This window comes from Crocodylus siamensis, chromosome 13 (assembly GCF_052110815.1).
Source record: "Crocodylus siamensis isolate JL-2025a chromosome 13, ASM5211081v1, whole genome shotgun sequence".
Taxonomy (NCBI): Eukaryota; Metazoa; Chordata; order Crocodylia; family Crocodylidae; genus Crocodylus; species Crocodylus siamensis.
In genome coordinates, this window is record NC_143407.1 from 36,131,321 (window position 1) to 36,147,143 (window position 15,823).

The 15,823-nt window shown below is 47.9% G+C and overlaps 1 protein-coding gene across 1 annotated transcript in view; it reads left to right on the forward strand.

Annotated features, from left to right (window-relative positions):
• Positions 1–15,823, forward strand: part of LHFPL7 (LHFPL tetraspan subfamily member 7) — a 126,911-nt gene that overhangs the window by 28,321 nt on the left and 82,767 nt on the right. The window contains exon 2 of the mRNA XM_090024915.1: positions 8,342–8,480. Within this exon, the coding sequence (XP_089881041.1) occupies positions 8,342–8,480 (139 nt within the window). The remainder of the gene's footprint in view (positions 1–8,341; positions 8,481–15,823) is intronic.

Here is a 15,823-nt window from a genome sequence, read left to right on the forward strand (position 1 = left end):
ATGCTACAAAATGATCAGTGCCCCTTGCACAGTGTGGTGGGTTTTGTGCAGCTCCCTGAAGCAGAATTTATCCAGGCCACTCTGGCTATCACCTCTGCTCAGGCAGCCAGCACTGTGCGATCCCAAACAGACCACAGGCAGTCAAGACTTCCCTTTGGTTTGTCATTTTAGAGACAGCCCATGCTGCCCCAGTCCAGCTCAGTTGAGTTGTAAGGGGAGTCCGTATCTCCAGGTTTCTGAACAGTGCAAATCCTCCCTTTGCTGTGTGGTTCCTATCAGCTAGGCCAGGCTGCAGACCTGCTGCCATTTGCTCTTGATCTGCCTTGGCTTTTTCCCTGTAGTTATTAATTTATTGCCAGCAATGCCTTTGAGCTGCTTGTGTGGTTGCCCTCAGCTATAAATAAAAATGGTGATTATTAATCACTCTGCAGTGCCCAAGGGGCAATCCTTTCCACTACCCCATTTCAGAAGCTTCTTAGTAACATCTCAGCTCTCCCAGCCAGCCCCTGGGGACCATCGTGCCAGGGTCAAGCTTCTCAGATATCAAGCCCAGCTCCCCTACTGGGTGAGACTGGCTGTAAATACCAGGTGTGAGGGCAGCCCAGGCAGATCCATGCTGGAGGTGGACTTAGTAGAAGTTGCATGACTGCAGCATGGCTTCTGCTGGGGTGGGAACTCTGGGGCTTATGTGGGCCTGTTGCTGGGTACTGGTCACTCATAGACTGGCAATCTGACGTGCTCGACCACTTGGCCATTAAGCAATTGAGTCTTTAAGGGAAGCAGGAGCCAAGGAAATATGCTAGTCCGTGAGAGGGGAGGGTAAGAACCAGAGAGAAGCTGCCCTTGGTGAAATAGCGTCTGCGAGCGACTCCAGTTCCCTTGCTGCTACTCTAGCTTGTACTGCTTGTGTGGGGCAGGTGGTGGGAAACGAATAGCTCAGGCTGCCCAGCTGTCTTGCAGAATTGCCTCTGCATGGATCTGTGCCTTGCATTTCTGGGTGGCCCTGCACAGGCAAGGCTGTTCTCTCAGAGGCACAGGACTGACCTGTGGTCTCCTATCAGTGGCTTCTCTTGGCAGCAGCTTTCTCCCTCTCTACCAGGTCTCTCCCCTGCCTGATTGGCATTTAGGCAGCTGATCAGTGATGCTCTGAGGCATCTCACTCTGCACTCACTGAACCAGTTGGCATCTAAAGTGCTACCCTGCCCTGTCTTCTGCCTGCCTGTGTGGGTAGGGGATCTGTAACAACAATCACAAATTCAGGGCCAGGGCCCCAGGTCTGCAAAAAGAGAAGGCCCAGCAAAGACCTGCCTTTGCAAAACAGGATGCTCCATCATCCCCTTCATCACTGTGCTATTAATAATGTAAGCACAGACCTTATGCTCAGCAGCATGTGCTAATTCATGCTGCCAGACCCGCTGGCACAAGAGGTGGATTCACCTTCCATCAGCTTTGACCTCTGCACTGCCGAGTGTTTCCTAAAGCTGCTTCTTCTCAAGATTTCTCCAGCATGACCTTCATGTCTAGCCAGTGTGGGGAGCCCCTCCCAGGTCCCGGCTGACTCTGGGTTTACTGGTCTGTCCTCCCCAGATTGCATACACTCCTTCCATGCCATGCTTGGCCACTTGATCCAGCCACCAACCCAGGTGGGGCATGGCCAGGTGCCCCAGGAGCAGTGCTCTTGTTCATGTGAAATACCATGAAGAAACCTGCTCCATAGCCCATGAGCATACAATCAGTCCTACTAGCACGTGCAGGAATGAAGTACTGCCTTCCTCTGAGCCCCTCTGAAGGACCCTGTGAGAACAAGACAGTGTTCATACCCCCAAACAGATGACAACAAAACAAGCGTGCGCAGAAGAACGGCCTTCCTGTAACAGAACAGCAGCAAAGCAGCCCGCAAGTGGGAGCAGAGGATAAATACTCTAGTGGGGAAAGAGCCTTCCTGCCGAGTTTCTGAAGGCTTATATTCTGAAAGAGGATGAAGGATGATTTCACATTTTTCTGACAAATTCCTTGAAAAGCATGTGTTTTACAGCTGGCCCTGGTAAAATGTTGGCAGTCCTAGTGGCAGCATTTCAAGTGTCCATTAATGGGAGCTTATCTAGTGTTAAATTACCATGGAAGGAACACCTATGGAAATATTGCTCATGTGACATGGGTATGAATAGCAAAAGGATTCTTTATGGCCGGCTGGTGGTCTTGCTATGAATACTAAATGAATTCCCTAATAATGGAACACTTGAATTATGCTGTCTCCGCCAATCCGCACCAGTAAAGTGAACGCAGATGGGAGCTTATGCTCAGGCGAGGAGTTTGTGAATAGAATTGCATAGAGCTGAGCAAAAGGCTGAAGGATTTGGAACAAATAACATGGTGAAACCTGGAGAAGTGAGCAGCACATACAGGGAGAGTCAGCTAACCATAGTGCCCAGGTCTGAGTTGAAGAACCCGTTTTTGTTAGATGCAGGACAAACACAGAAGAAGAAGAAGACATAGCGCCTGCTACCGGGAGTGTTTGGTCTGATTTTTCCTTCTCCCCTTTTTCTGTCCTGTCTCTAGATTGTCAGTTCTTTTGGGGCAGAGGCCACCTCTGTTTCAGTTTAGCATGCAGTACACAGCAGGCTCCTACACCCCACTAGAGTGCCTTGTTATAATGAAGGGAATATTGTGCACCTACCATCATATGAAACATGCTGAGGACTGTTTTTGCAATAAAGAAGGGGAGCAAGAGAGTGGAACAACACCTAAGCAATGTGCGTCTCAGTGTGCAGCACAGTGTCTGGGCAGAAGAATTTCCTCTTGGAACAACCCCCCCAGCCCCAGCCCCTGCCCCCCAGTTCAATGAGCAAACCAGCCACACCAACAGTGCAGCAGATCTGTAATTGCAGATGAGGAAGGCACTATCCCGGTGTGCAAATCTTCATATGCAATTGTATGTTTGAACAAAGCAGAGGGCACATTATGTTTTATTAATCCTCCAAGAGCCAGGCTTACCATTGAGGCAGAGCAACATTCACAAACAAAGGAGAGGGAAGAAACATGTGCAGTGGGGACTGAAAGGCAGCCAGCCCCAATAACTTTCAGGAAACATGAAGGCAAATAGAACGTGGATTGGAGAGGGGTGGCTTGTTGTAACCTGTACTACAGCAATAGAAACAATCTGTTGAAGGGGTGTGTTAACTTATGTGTACAAACCTCCACAAGAAAATCAAATCTCTATCTATGCAGGTTTCACATACAGAGGGAGAGCAGAGGGTTCTTTCTAGCTCCTCTCTTACCTCCAAGTTTTAGAGCTCTGAAGATTTTTTTCCTCCCATTATACCACGCAAAGAAGGGAAAAAGCCCCCATCCAGTGCCTTGCATTTATTTTTTTTTTTCACAGCACCCCAACTAGTTGCTTTACTGGCAGAGTGTTGGTGATATGTTCTCAAAGACAGTACAGATGACTTAAGAGAGCAAGCTAATGTGCAACCTCAATTGCAAATAATCATGGTAGATTTAAGGTGGCGACAGGGTTTCCATGTCAGATCTATATTGCTTGGGCCATTATTCCTGGGGGCATTGAATTTTTATGAGGCTTTTTGGACAGCACCACAGGATTCATTGAACAAATCCAACTGCTGTTTTCCCTTGCTCCTACCTGATTGCGGTTCTCGCATCATAACGTGCACTTAACAGATTATTTAGCCTGGATCCTGATTTATAACCTCTTGGGGGGGGGTGGGGGGGAAGAAATGGAAACAGTTTATTGAGTTTGTTTCTATGGTAACATGGTTGCCCAGAAGCCAGAACATAAAAAAGAAAATTGTGCATTTTTAACCAGAAGTGTCATCAAGGCAGGGAGCGCTTGGAGTGTGGAAGAGCAGGTCTTACACCCGCTGTCTGCCAGGACCCACCTACATAGGGCCAAGGTAGCTGTAAATGCACCAGAACCCTGCCTTTGTTGCTTTTGGACTGCCCTTGATTACACAGGCCGTTGCTCACATCTGACCTGCTGTTATATCCCCGTTTGCAGATCCAGGATGCCTAATTCACTTCCAGAAAATGTCTAGAGCAGTGATTCTCAACCAAGGTGCCACAGGGCAGTGTTAGCGCTCTTGGATGCACAGACATGATTCCCAAGGTAAACCCAGAGATTTCGCAGAGGAATCCGCAGAATCAAAACCATTCTGCCCTGTGATGGCCTGAGTTCTTTGCAATTGCTCTAATATTTTTCTGTAGTCAAAAAACAAGTGAAAAGTAAGAGCTCTCATTGTCCAAGTGGGGCCTTGGATCTGGAAAGTTTGAGAACCACTGGTTTAGAGATTGGTAGTGACAATGGGAGCCATTGCTCTGAGGAAGGGAAAGGGTTAAGGCCAAGCCCAGTCAACACTGCAGTCTCCACAGTCACTCCCAGTGATAGAGCTGCAGTGCTAATGACTTGTGGGATTTGCATCTGCCAGGGAAGATGCAACCCTTGGTCAGCACAGAAGAAGGTGGCAGGAACATTGACTCCTACAGTTTCTCACAGGCTTGACTGGCCTTGCCTACTCTCTGTGATCATGGGGCTTCAGCTGCATCCCACATTGCTGCCATTTCCCAAGTGTGTCACCTTTCCTATTATAAGCTTCTTGTTTGCCTATCCCATCCGCCTCCGCCTCCACCTCCACCTCCACCAGCTGACATTCAGTGCAAGCTGCCTCAGTCTATGGCAGGGTCAGCTCCTGCTTTCAGTCTGCATCCCCATTGCCATCACCTTGGGGGTGCGAATGGCCAGCTTGTATCTCCCGTTTGTCACGCTGCCTGATTTGGAAGGAGAGCTCGATCTCCACCTCTGCTTTTGGTTACCTGCTTGCTGTAGACACCTGCCCACAGTCCTTGCTCTGCTCTTGCTCTCTGCTGTCTGTGCTGTAATTCAGGCACTCGCCTGGAACGCACAAATTCACCTTGGCTTCCAGTAATAAACTGCACTGAGCAACCACAGGAAATAATTGATCAATGGCTCCTTACCCACAGGGCAGTGATTTATGCCCTCCAGTTTCCCACTTGGGCCACATGACGCACTGACATTTTCTCTTTGCAGCCTCCCTCTGTCTTGGCTTGGCAATAGCTGCAATATCCTGGTTTCTGCCTAGCTCTCATACTGAGCCTGCCCACTCCTTCATAATTACGCTTGGCTTTTACACAGTGGGTTTGTTATCTTCAAATCCCAAAGCAGTCTCCAAAGGACAGTATCACTGGCTGTGGTTTTCAACAGGAGCTTCAGGGAGTTAGGCACAGTCCTCTAGGCTCCTGTGCAAACCCTTGGTTGTCAGGAGGGGGGAACCGAGGCACAGACAGAGCAAACACATGCCTTAGGAGATGCCCAATGGCTGGTGTGGCTGGAGGCGCCTCCAGCAGTACTGGGGATGAGAGCAGGGGAAGCCTCTTTCTTTTCCTCCTTCGGAGCCAAGAAACCCTTAGATCTGCTGTCACATGATCCCAGCTAGAGGAACAAGGAGGACCTTGTGGCAGTGACCTAGTCCAGCTGGCTTTCAAGGGTTCCTGATCTCAACCTTTTTCTGCTCCAACCTGTCCCATGCCTGCCAGTGCCTGAATCACCTCTGCAATCAGCTTGTTCTGACCTCAAGCCTAGATGTTCAAACCCTGTTGTTTTCTCAGCTCTGAAGGGCAGGCCTACATCTGACACTTCCAGCATCCACTTAAGATTTAACATGATCACTTTGCTGGCTGGGATGACAGGAGACCTCAGGTAGGTGCAAACATATGGTGAGCTACAGTGCTTGGCCAAGATGCATGGCCACTGCAGGCTGGCAAAGTGCTGTTTGCTGAATGGAAATCTACCCAGGATGTTGGAGTCAATGCCTTACTGTCAGGAAGGACTTTAGGATCCTGAACGATTGCTTGGCTTTATTTCCTCTCAGAAAGGCTAAATGCTATACTCCTGTATAACCACAGGGAAACAGGTTCACAAACTCCTTCTCCCAGCCTCTGGAAGCTGGGTATGCTCCCAAATTTTGCTATGCATCAGCCATGAAATAGGTACTTAGTTGTTAATGAGTGACATGCTCCTGTGGGGCAGACAGCAGAGAGCCAGGATTGCAAATCAGCATGTCTTGTCAGTGGGGGAGGCACAAAGGTGTGGAGACTTGGATTCACAGGCTTTCTGGGTGCCCTTGGGTGATTCACTTAGTCTCTGTGTCCTTGTTCCCTATCTGCAAACCAAAGGTAATAGCACTTCCTGGTGTCAGGAGGATGAGACACCCAGGTACTCAGGGGATGGTACCTACAATAAATATGTGGGGTGAAGATGAGGCTCCAGAGGGCAAGAGATACAGACCACATGAGCAGGATGGCTACCTCTTTTCACTGTGAAGTAGCTGCCTCTTCCTTTTTAAAGACTGACATAACTCACGTCCTAAGGGTGGAATATGAAGTGGCAAGCTTGTCATTTGGCAGAAGATACGATGAACCTGTGCCACTTGCATTGTCATGCATGCTTGCCTGCGGGCAGGTGGTCGGTGGCCGTAAGGAGTTCTTAGCCTGTTCTTTTTGCTCCTCTGTCTCCTTTTCTGCTCCAGTGTGCCCTGTGTCTCATCTTTTAGCCTTAGGGTGAGTGCAGTTATTTACTACCTATTTGTATAGCTTCTGGACAGCAGCTCCCCAAACCACATAGCTGCCAGGCACTACCAAATGAAAGTATTCAGTATTAATAATTACACCTTATAACTACAGAAATAACTAGAATCCTTTTAAAAGAGAAAGAAATATCCACATCTAAGGCAGCACCTATCCAAGAAGCCATCAGTGCAATGGAAGTGTTTTACAAATGTCTGAATAATCACAGACCAATGTTCCTTTAGATGAATGCTGCAATGAAATTATCCTAGCAGCAGGTTGCACTCCACTGTTGTGGAGCATCTTTTGAGAAGTACATATTAATTAAAGAACTTTCAGGCACAGATACGGTAACTAGGTACATTTTATCTATCAGCGGAGGCACTGAAACGCATCAGAGGCATCTAATGGCACTTGTATTAGTTACATAATCCCTTCATGCATGTAATACATTTGCTATTATCACTATAGCCTGAATACTAATAACCCACGGGACTGAGTGACAGGTGAACCGTGGGCTAAAGATTTAACAGTGAACTTAAGCACCATAACACAAAAGGGAGGGAATGGGAGAAGCCTCCCATCACACAACAAAGCACTGTTTCTAATTTCAAGGCAGAATAAGCATTAAAAGGTCTACTGGGGAAGCAAAGACAAGATGTCAGATTAAAAGAAAATTCATGTTATTAGTGATCACTGGGGCTACTGACTCAGGGAGAAAACCTTTGGAGGGTGATTAAAACTCCAAGGCTGCTGCTGGTGTTGGGAGTCTTGCATGATAGCATGGGAAGGACACAACAGGTGTCAGACCCTGCAACCTCTCTTGGGACTGGCAGCATTAACTAATGACTTCTTTTCTCATCTTGACCAGGCCTGTTACCTCTGTGCCTCAGAACATGGTATGCATGTGATCTTTCATGGCAGAAGTGTGCAGGGGCAGACCTCTCCCTCTCAACCCACTGGTGGAGGAGGAGGAGGGAAGGGAAGAGAAGGCCACATCCATCCCCTAATGTGGGCCCTCAACCCCAGATGCTTTCTCCCTTCTGCGCTGTCCCTCTCCTCAACTGTGTGAGCCTCTCCCCTGCTAAGGTTCTTCTAGCCTAACCCTCTCAGCTCCTCCTGACTCTTTTAAAGCTCTCCTGAACCAGATAAGCCCTTCCTCCCTTCGTTATGAGGGCTTTAGGCTCTGGCATTTTCTTGTTGCTGCTGAGAGCAGGGGAACCCTGCTCACACCATCGCGACAAGCCATCCTATAGATCTATCCTAGCCCCTGAGTTCTCTCCTAGGCAGAAATAGTTCCCATCTTTTATTTGTTCCCTGAATAACAGGATAAGTCACCAGGTCCACCCCTGCCTGTTACCTGATTATAATAATCTGTAGTTGGTCTGGAGCAGGAGGTTAACCCTTTCTCTTTGTTGTGCAGCCCATCACTGTGCCACATACCAGGCCGTGGTCGGTGGGGAGGGGGTTGCGATCAGGGTGAACTGTACCTTTGTGCTCACCACAGTCTTCCTCCGGAGCCTAGAGGCAAAGCAAGGAGTTACAGCTTTATAGAAAACTTGCAGATTGCTGACAAGCTCAGCTCTGACCGCTTTTCTGGTGGGGCAGTGAGATGACTCCACCACTCTCAAAAACCCACCCGTTTTTCGCGGCTGAATGGGTGGGAACAAGGTGCATACAGGGGCTGCCTGTACCCTCAATTGCTAGCCCTTGCTAATGCTGGTGTATACATGTGTCTTTTCAGACAAGTGCAGTGCTGTGTTCTGGAGGCTGTGCCCTGCTAGCCATCAGCTCCCTGCTGGCAGTCATTGCCGTATTCCTTCCCAGTGGGCTGTGCGAGAGGAGAGTGTGCACCCTGGCTGGTTACATGCAGACGGCAGCAGGTAAGTGATCTGCTCTTTGCACTCGCCGCTTTTTTTGGGGGGGGGCCCTCCTTCCCTAAAATAGGGAGGGGGCTTATTTTTCAATAAAATCAACACTGCAGGATCTTGGGCCAAAGCTTTCATTGGAGGGAGCAATGACAGTGAGCCCTCAGCCCCTCAGAACAAATGGCCTGATTTTTAAGTGCCTAAAGACAGTTTTTGGTGTCTCGCCATGAACACTCTCCTTTGAAAATTTTGGCTCTAAACTTTGCAACAATAAACTGGCCCACTGGCCCATCAAGTCTAGCATCCTGCACAGAGTAGCTACTGATGCTTCAGAGACATAGTGTTCCCATCCCACAGAGCACCCAGAAATGCTGATCCATGTGGAGGCAATGGTAAGGTCCAGACTATAATGCAAGAAGCTCATGTACCTAAGAGGGGGTCTTCAGTACAGCAGGCACTTGCTTCTAGAGTCCCAACCAGACCACTATGTACACAATCCCACTGATGGCACAGCAGCAGCCAGAAGTGGTCGCAGCTGCTGCAGGTGCCCGGCTGCTTTATTACACCTCTGGTTTCCTTCTATTATTTTTATTTTTCATTCCCTGCCCAACTCATACCATAGCCTTTCCCAGAGCGAAGAAGAGGTCCTGCTGTACGTTGTTTGGTAAAGCCAAGCAATGCTGATTTTATGAAGATGAAGCTAAATAAGACTTGGGTCACACAAAAGGGCTGAACATCCCCTGCCTGCTGGCAGAAAATGCTTAGAAACAATGAGTTCTGCCTGGTTTTTTTTTATAAGTAATTGTGCTCTATGCTCTGCCATAGTAAAAGGACAGGGTTATACTATTGTAACAGTCCTTGGAACCTAGTAGATACGCCTCTGTTTCTTGGGAGATATTGACATTTGAATTTGTAGCAGCTGCTGAGTTTATTGGCTTGGCTTTAACCTGTGTGCTCCTGCCGATAGGCCAAATTCTGGCCTGTCTGCCTTTACTGAGGTCACTGGAACAGAGGCCAGAATGCTCAGATTTATGGCAGTGGATCTGGCTCAGTGTGCTCCACAGCCATCTCCATATGCTCATGGCAGGACACAGGCTGTGACTCTTGTTATTAGAGCATTGCTGCTGTTTCCCCCTCAATCTGCTGTGGCAGGTGAGGATAATTTGCACTTCCCATAGCACCTTTTGTCTGAGCATGAAAGAGCAGTTTGCAAACACGTCTTAATTCCTGCAGCCTCCCTGTGAGGTAAGTAAGCTTTGCTTTAGATACTGGATCTAACATGACTTGCCATATTGTCATGCTGTAAGAGGCATGAAAAAATTAGGTAATTTGATACCATGTAAAAAATTAGGTATCTTGTAAGAGATATGAAAAAATTAGATAAAACATTCTTCATTGAATGGCTGGAGAGACTCACAGAGAGAGAGAGAGAAGAAGAAACATAACTTGGCTATTTCTGTTGTAGTAACAAACCCCTTTGTGCTAGGGCCTGTACACACTCCAAGTAAAAGGATCCTGGCATTTGGTATGGTATGCTGACTAAGCAGCTTCTCTTTTCTATACAAATGACCAGAGGCACCCAAATTCAAGTGAAATCAAGAGTACACTTATGCAGATACATAGGCATGCACATAATAAGTAACCATCAATCTTCTGGATCATGGTGTACACATAAGAGGCTACAGCCATCACACCAAGACCTTTGACACATATGCCTAGGCAACAGTATGGAGGAGCAGAGGCTGCCCGAGACATCCCACCCCCCCTTTGGACCACTGAGACGGAATATAAAGGCCAGACCAAGTCCAGATGTTCAGTGCCTCGATGGTTGTAGCTTCTGCGAGAAAAACAACAGATAAGAACTACTGCAGATTGCCTAATGCCTCAGCAAGGGCATGTTTCTGTCAGGGTGATGTCTCTTAGCCTTCCTCAACTAAGAAGTACCCACAGGGCAGTGGGGGCAAGGGTTCTGAGGCACCTTATACTCACCTTACTCTGGAAGTTGCAACTTGGTGGTATTTTAAAGGAGCTACCCCACCGCAAGTACTCCCACCACATTGCCATGAGGCCCTCCCGTTGGATGCAGTCTACAGTCATACCCAGGACTTAGGCATGCACTTACCAACTCTCATTTTGGGAATTGTATGTCAGGATTTTGATCCAATACTTAAGGAAAGAACCGGTGACTTGCAAGGATGCTGCACTCCAAGCAGATTCAATCAAGCCCATAGTTCTTCAGGCTTGACGCCACCTGGGTGATGCTAGTAATGATGATGCTTTTGCCTAGGAGCTGCCTCTGGATATGGGGTTTAGAATAACGTGCGCTCACATGCAGATGTTCAGTTCTCTGCCTTGCAGGGAATGACAAGTGATCCATTTGGGAAATTTGGGACATAGCTTGAGAAAGGAAAAGAGAATAATTTGTCACAACTAGACAGCACCTGGGAAAGAGACAACACAATCCAAGCTGCAGTTAACTGCCAGGAGAAAACCTGCCAGCATTTACTTATTTGTGGAGCCCTGGATACAGCTCTTATACATGCAGGGGCTGGCCCAGTTGGCTCTGTCACACAGCCATAAGTGTGGGTGTTTACTTGGGATCCCAGTGAGGTCTACATCCTCCACTGAGAACTGCTGCTGCAGACTGCGAACAGCAATCTATTCCTCTAGCCATAAATCTGTATTACCGGTCTCTCTCACTGCTCTCCAAGGTAGCTGACAGCAGGAGAATACACAGGGCAACCCACCAACACCCCCTTTGCTTGGTGGCTGCCTGGAGAATGTTTCCTGGCTGCTTTTAAACCCCAGTGCAGATTGTAATACTGCACTTTATACACATGCGTCAGGACAGTTGTCCCTTACAGGGAAAATGTATCACAGTCACAGGTGCTCCAATATATCAGCAAGTTTTCTGTGGGCAAATGGGGACTGAAAACCTTAAGACTTGAGAGACAGGTAACTAGTGCAGGTATTGTTGTCTTTGAAAGCTGGGTTGTTTGCAGTAAAACAGCCCAGCTTGATACCATTATTGTGTGACTTGAACAGAAACAAACAGTGTCAGTAATATCAATTACACTGAATTAAATCAGCATGAGAACAACTCCCCTCACACAACACACGCTGGTTTGTCAGTGCCAGAGAATAAACGCTCTTCCTCCTAGGACTGTGCAAGACCCAGCAGAATTTCCAAGTAACAGGCCTCATTATCTGACCTGCAGAATACAATCAGCTTTCTCATGGTTCAGAGGGAAATCCTGTTACACAGCATCCTCATGGTCATGCTAAATATGAATGAATCCTGTGGGACCTGATTTGAAAACAGATGGACAGAGCCATCTCTCACTGCTGGCTGCATCAAGCTGTTATTAAAGATGATTGTTCATGCTTAGCCAATGGGGTAATGGAAGTGAAGAAAGTACTCGCTTCTTCGAACCCTGCTGGCTCCTGCAACCAAATGGCTGGCTATTATCTCTATATTTGTGACAATGACAGTCCTCTCACAGCCTGTCCCTTTCCCCTGCTGCTGCTGTATGCAGGGGACAGCCTCTAGAACAATAGGCTTGCCCCCGTAAAGGGCTTCTTTGGGAAATGGAGGAGTTGGCTTCTTTCTACAGCAGGGCTCTTCTGAGGAAAAAGTCATTAAAAACTACGGCCTGCTCAGATGGAGATCATATAAGCAATGTAGGCAGATAGATAAATCTCCAGGAAGGGGACAGAGATACTTCCCCTCTTCTGTAAAGCACTTGGAGATCACTGGCTGAAAAATGCTGTATAAAAGCTTTAATGTTCATATCTACTGGGCAAAATGTGTGTAGCACTCCACACAACTGAGACAGACACCCTCCAGGATATTCTCCTCCTCTCAGTCAGGATTATTCCAGGGAAACTGCTTTATGGACTCATTTTGGCACCGCAGGTAATGAATTTGCTAATAAAGCATGACTTTCTCCTGCGAGGTTGCTAGGGCAGTGAATGCAATTCACACCCTTCTGGGATGTTAAATCATTAATCCGTGGAATGTTAGTAGTTACAGGTCAAGAGGAGATATCGGCCTGCTACCATCACGGCTCCCTCTCTATTTAAAAAATGACAGACCACATTGAATTTCCCCCAGCGCAAAATGTGTAAGATAAAAAGAACATTAGGGCTGTTAATGAAGGAATTCTACAAGCGTCCATTCAGCAAAAGAGAAGCTGATATATGGGTGCTGAGTAGCTCTGCCGGCCAATTCATTATTACCCAGCACTATTAATGTGCTGGGGATTTTCCAGCCTTCGGGGTATTGACTATTACACTATATAAAAGAGTGGGTAAAATTTGCTTTTGCTCACTTGCTCCCAGGCCCAGTGCCCTTGCTCACATCACAGCCTGCTTACGTGGGCTGTGTGTGCACCTGTGCTTACAACGCAACACCAGCCTGAACGCAGTGCATGGACAGTGCTGCATCTCCAGCTGCTTTGCATCCCCTCCCTCGGCAACAGGACCCAGGTCACAGCAGTCCTGGCAGCTCCCGCCCAGTCCCACCACGGTGGTTCATGTGGAAATGGTTTCAGAGCCAAGTGCACCTTGAGCAGGTCCAAAGAGGTGATCCTCCCCCTCTATGCGGCACTGGTCAGGCCGCAGTTGGAGTACTGCGTCCAGTTCTGGGCGCCGCACTTCAAGAGGGATGTGGACAGCACGGAGAGGGTCCAGAGGAGGCCACTCGCATGATCAGGGGACAACAGGGCAGGCCCTATGAGGAGAGGCTACGGGACCTGAACCTGTTCAGCCTCCACAAGAGAAGGCTGAGGGGGGATCTTGTGGCCTGTTATAAACTAGTCAGGGGGGATCAGCAGGCATTGGGGGAGTCTCTGTTGCCCCGAGCACCGCCGGGAGTGACTAGGAATAACGATCACTAGCTGGCAGAGGGCAGGTTTAGGTTAGCTATCAGGAGGCGCTACTTCACGGTCAGGGCGGCTAGGGTCTGGAACCAACTTCCAAGAGAAGTGGTGCAGGCTCCTACCTGGGGGGTGTTTAAGAGGAGGTTAGATGAACATCTTGCCGGGGTCATTTGACCCCAGTACTCTTTTCTGCCATGGCAGGGGGTCGGACTAGATGATCTGCTCTGTTCCCTTCCGACCCTAGAAACTATGAAACTATGCCAGCAGACACACATTCGTGCAATGTCATTGTATCCCTGCTCCATGTCACCCAGCCGCCCTGGGCAACAAACCCAGTTCTGCTGCAAAAGGCCTTTGTCCTGGAGGAGTTTCACCCTTTTAGAGTAGCAGGAAAGGATACTCCAAAAGGCTCGGTGCAGATGTGCCTCATCTCAGAATGAGCATTGGAGCACAGGGAGCCTGACAGCATCTCTGTGGATGTGGAGGCAGCAGACAATCTGCAGCCCACTGTGCTGGGTGCTGTACATAGTCCTGGTAAGATATGGCCCGTTCCCTACAGAGCTTGTGTTCTATATAGACCAAGATGGGTCAAGAGTGTGATCAAGGACAGCCTGGTCGAAGTCCATGGCTAGGCTGTGATTGGAACTCAGGGCTCTGGGTGCCTTGGGCCATGCCACTATTCACACTGGCCTGAGCAATAATGCATTTTGCATCTAGGCCAGTGCAAACCTCAGGAACCAAAACTGGGTGGGAGTGAGGAGAAAGCTTGCCAAAGGATAATGACTGTGACAGTTAAATAAAACTATGAGGATCTCTGAGGCTTTTGGTGTTATTGAGCAGGCTGTAAATAAACTGTAGACTCTAAGCAGTATTGACAAATGAAAATTTACTAGGTACATTTGATCAAGCTAATGGGCTGCTTAAACCCTCACTATGCCTTGCTAAGCATTTTGTATTGTGCCTTTTAATTTCAGTTCACCGTGGATTAATTCTAATTCAGACTGAGGCGGGCCTGAGTCAACAGAATTAAGGAGTTTAATTTATTTTGATTCAAACATGATGCACCTCTCGGTTTTGTAATTTCTTTCCCCGTTCCTCTCCCCCTGTCCAGTGGGACTCTTCATTAGAAATTAACCTTTCTCCAGCAGGAGGACAAGCAACAATGAATGAAGCCTCTTTCCCCAAATTGCATTTATTACATGGCATCAAAGCTGTGTTTAGTGTAGAAGAAAACAAATCCGGGAGACCCTTCTCTCTCGGGTCATTCTCAGAGCACACAGGGAAGTTCTGCCTTTGCTAGGGACAAGTGTAAGACAGATACTGTTAATGCAGGATATCAAAACCTTGTTAGATTTTTAAGAGATGCCGCCCTTACAGGGGAGATTGGGGTCTCATGGTTAACACAGTCTTGTGACTTGGAAGACTGGGTCTCAGTCCTTAGCTCTGCTAGTCACCCAGTATGGCTTTGAGTGAAGTAAAGCACGTTTGATTTTGCCTCTGTCATCCCAGTTTAAATGGTTCCCCTTCTGATACCTCACTCCAGAGAACAAAGGAAACATTTCCTCCCAAGGCAGAGGACATGTGACGGGTTAAGGCAGGCAGAGGATGTGAGTGAATAGATTTTCCCTCTCTTCCTCAGTTGTTTTATGTTCCTGACTAGAGCTGTGTGTTAACTCTTGGCTCTTCCCAGGCGGCTCCATTAGCAAGTAGGAGTTGTGATGCCAGACAGACCAACGGTGCTGAGTCATAAAGACGAGAATAACAGGTTAGAATTTGAGATTGATCTTCCTGGCTGTTGTGAAGACACCCTTTTGGGGCTCCCCAGGGAAATGAAGTAAATCCATGAACAGATCATTTGTCCGTGTCAGAATGGAAACAAAAGCAAATATTGAAGAAACCCTTGTCCCAAAGCCATCCATTTCCTGCTGAACACAGATTTGACACATGCCTTCTAGTTTAACAGGGTTTGGGTCTTCATTCTCTTCCCCTCCATCATGAGTTGCAGTTTTTATCCCTCTGCAAAGCTGTTGTGGGTTTGGCTTTTGGAGACCAGGCGGCACTTTTCACTCCCCAGATTTTGGTAGGATGAGGGCAGGTGGAGGCGCATCTCTTTGCAAAGTAGCTGCTGCTTTACCTAGCTCTGAGCAAGTTCCTTCCCACGCACAGCCATGCTGCCTGAAAGCTGGAAAAGCTTGTAGTGAAAGTTACTGGTCCCATCAGTAAATCAACCTCTTTCCCCTTGGATTTGTGATGCCTTGATAGATTCCCTTTGGCCATCCTGACCTTTTCCTCTTGACATCAGAAAGTTCTTTGCATTCTCCCTTAGCGCAGGACCCCCATGCCCAACAAAAAAAATTGAGGGGATTTTGCAGAGGGCTGTAGGCACCAGTCAAATGAACGCAGAGTTATAAAAAGTTGGAGCCAGTCATCTGATTTCAAGATAAGGGCCAGGTGTATTCAATCAGGAGCAATGAAACA